The sequence below is a fragment of the Psammomys obesus genome, unplaced genomic scaffold, assembly GCF_907164565.1.
Source record: "Psammomys obesus unplaced genomic scaffold, mPsaObe1.curated_primary_1811, whole genome shotgun sequence".
Lineage (NCBI taxonomy): Eukaryota > Metazoa > Chordata > Mammalia > Rodentia > Muridae > Psammomys > Psammomys obesus.
Window position 1 is genome coordinate 497,613 of NW_026596166.1, and position 1,477 is coordinate 499,089.

The 1,477-nt window shown below is 67.0% G+C and overlaps 1 protein-coding gene across 4 annotated transcripts in view; it reads right to left on the reverse strand.

Annotated features, from left to right (window-relative positions):
* Smoc1 (SPARC related modular calcium binding 1) overlaps positions 1-889 on the reverse strand; it is a 153,793-nt gene extending 152,904 nt beyond the window's left edge. For 2 of the 4 annotated variants that reach the window (XM_055595388.1, XM_055595387.1), the window contains exon 1: positions 532-887. In XM_055595388.1, the coding sequence (XP_055451363.1) occupies positions 532-627 (96 nt within the window). In that variant the 5' untranslated portion in view covers positions 628-887. Of the gene's footprint in view, positions 1-531 lie in introns of all 4 variants that reach the window. The other 2 variants (XM_055595385.1, XM_055595386.1) reach the window with 2 other exon arrangements.
* Between the last annotated feature and the right edge of the window lie 588 nt (positions 890-1,477).

A 1,477-nucleotide genomic window follows, 5' to 3' on the forward strand; every position in this document is an offset into this window, starting at 1 on the left:
CACACACACACACACACACACACACACACACACACACACACACACACCCTCTGCCTGCCAAGAACGCCAGCCTGGGGACTGGTGCATCGACAACCTAGAGAAGCTCTCCTCCTGCCATGGCCGAGCTCCCACCGTCCTAGGGGACGCCTGGGGGGGTGGGGGAGGATCTTGGCGGAAAAGCCTCAGAAGTTCGTGGAAAGAACCCACCGGTGACAGGTCCTAGAAGTGGGCGCTGCAAGAGAAAAGGCGGGGAAGGGGGGTGGGGAGGGAGGAGGGAGGAGGGCAGTGAAATTTTATTTAGCAGGCCCGCAAGGGACTAGACGGCAGAGTCTGGGGGCCGGGGGGGGGGGGGGGGGGGGGGGGGGAGTCGGCCGCAGCGAGGGGCTGGACCGGGCGGGGGGGGGGCGGGTGGGGGGGTGGGGGGGGGGGGGGGGGGGGGGGGGGGACAAGGTCTGACACCTCCCTTCCCCCTTCTGTAAACGAGCGCAGGTGGGCGCGCGCGCGGCGGCCCGTGAGACAAGACGCACTTACCCTGGGGCCGGTGGTGCGGTGGCCGACGGCCGGGGACAGCTGCACCAACACGAGCAGCAAGTGGGGCGTGAGCAGGCGGACGCGCGCGGGCAGCATGGTGCCAGGCGAGCCGGGCAGCCGCAGGCGGGCAGCGGGCAGGGGGCGCAGGCTAGCTCCGAGGCGCTCGTTTGGGGGTGGGGGTGGGGGGAGCGGCCGAAGAGCCTGCGGCAGGGGGCTGGCGGAACCTGCGGCCCGGGGGTGGGGGGGTCACGGTCATGAACGGCGGAGACCCGGAGCTGGAGCGCGCGAGCGTGTGCTCTGCGCGTGGCGCCCGCTGCGCTCGGCTCGGCCCGGCCGCGGCGACAGCAGGTTGGATGCGGGAGCCTGGGCCATGGGAATTCCCGTTATAAACCCCGGGCCGGGGAGGGGCGGGGCCCGGCGGGGCTGACGGACGGGTCGGAAGGCCTGTAGCAGCCGACCCTCCGGCAGGTGGAAGCCAATGGGAGAGAGGACGAGAGGGGCGGGTCGTGGTCAGCCCCCCTCCCCATAGCCAAGCTACACTAGTTTCTCCCTTGCCTGAGCGCGCTCTGGCAGCGGGCTGCGATGAAGAGGAACTTTCTTGGCAGTCCTCCCTGGGAACCTGCGAGCGCTCCAGCACCCTCAGTCCCTCCTGCGTGGATAATAGAAGGAAGAAGCCTTGAGCACTTACCGTGTTTCAGCTCTTAGACTTGAGCTGTCGCAACAGCTCCGTGAAGCGGGCAGGGAAAGCTCCATTTTCCCTATGACACAAAGATCTTGAGAAATGTCTACGACACCGGGGAAAACCTGGGGAGACACCGGGTGCCGCCCATGGTGTGTGACCTGCGTTAGAAAGAGGAGTGGGAGGGTTAGTTTCCTTCACACACACACACAAACTCATCTTCGGGTTGACATCTGAGTTCCACAGTGGCTGCCCAAGAGAAGTCCC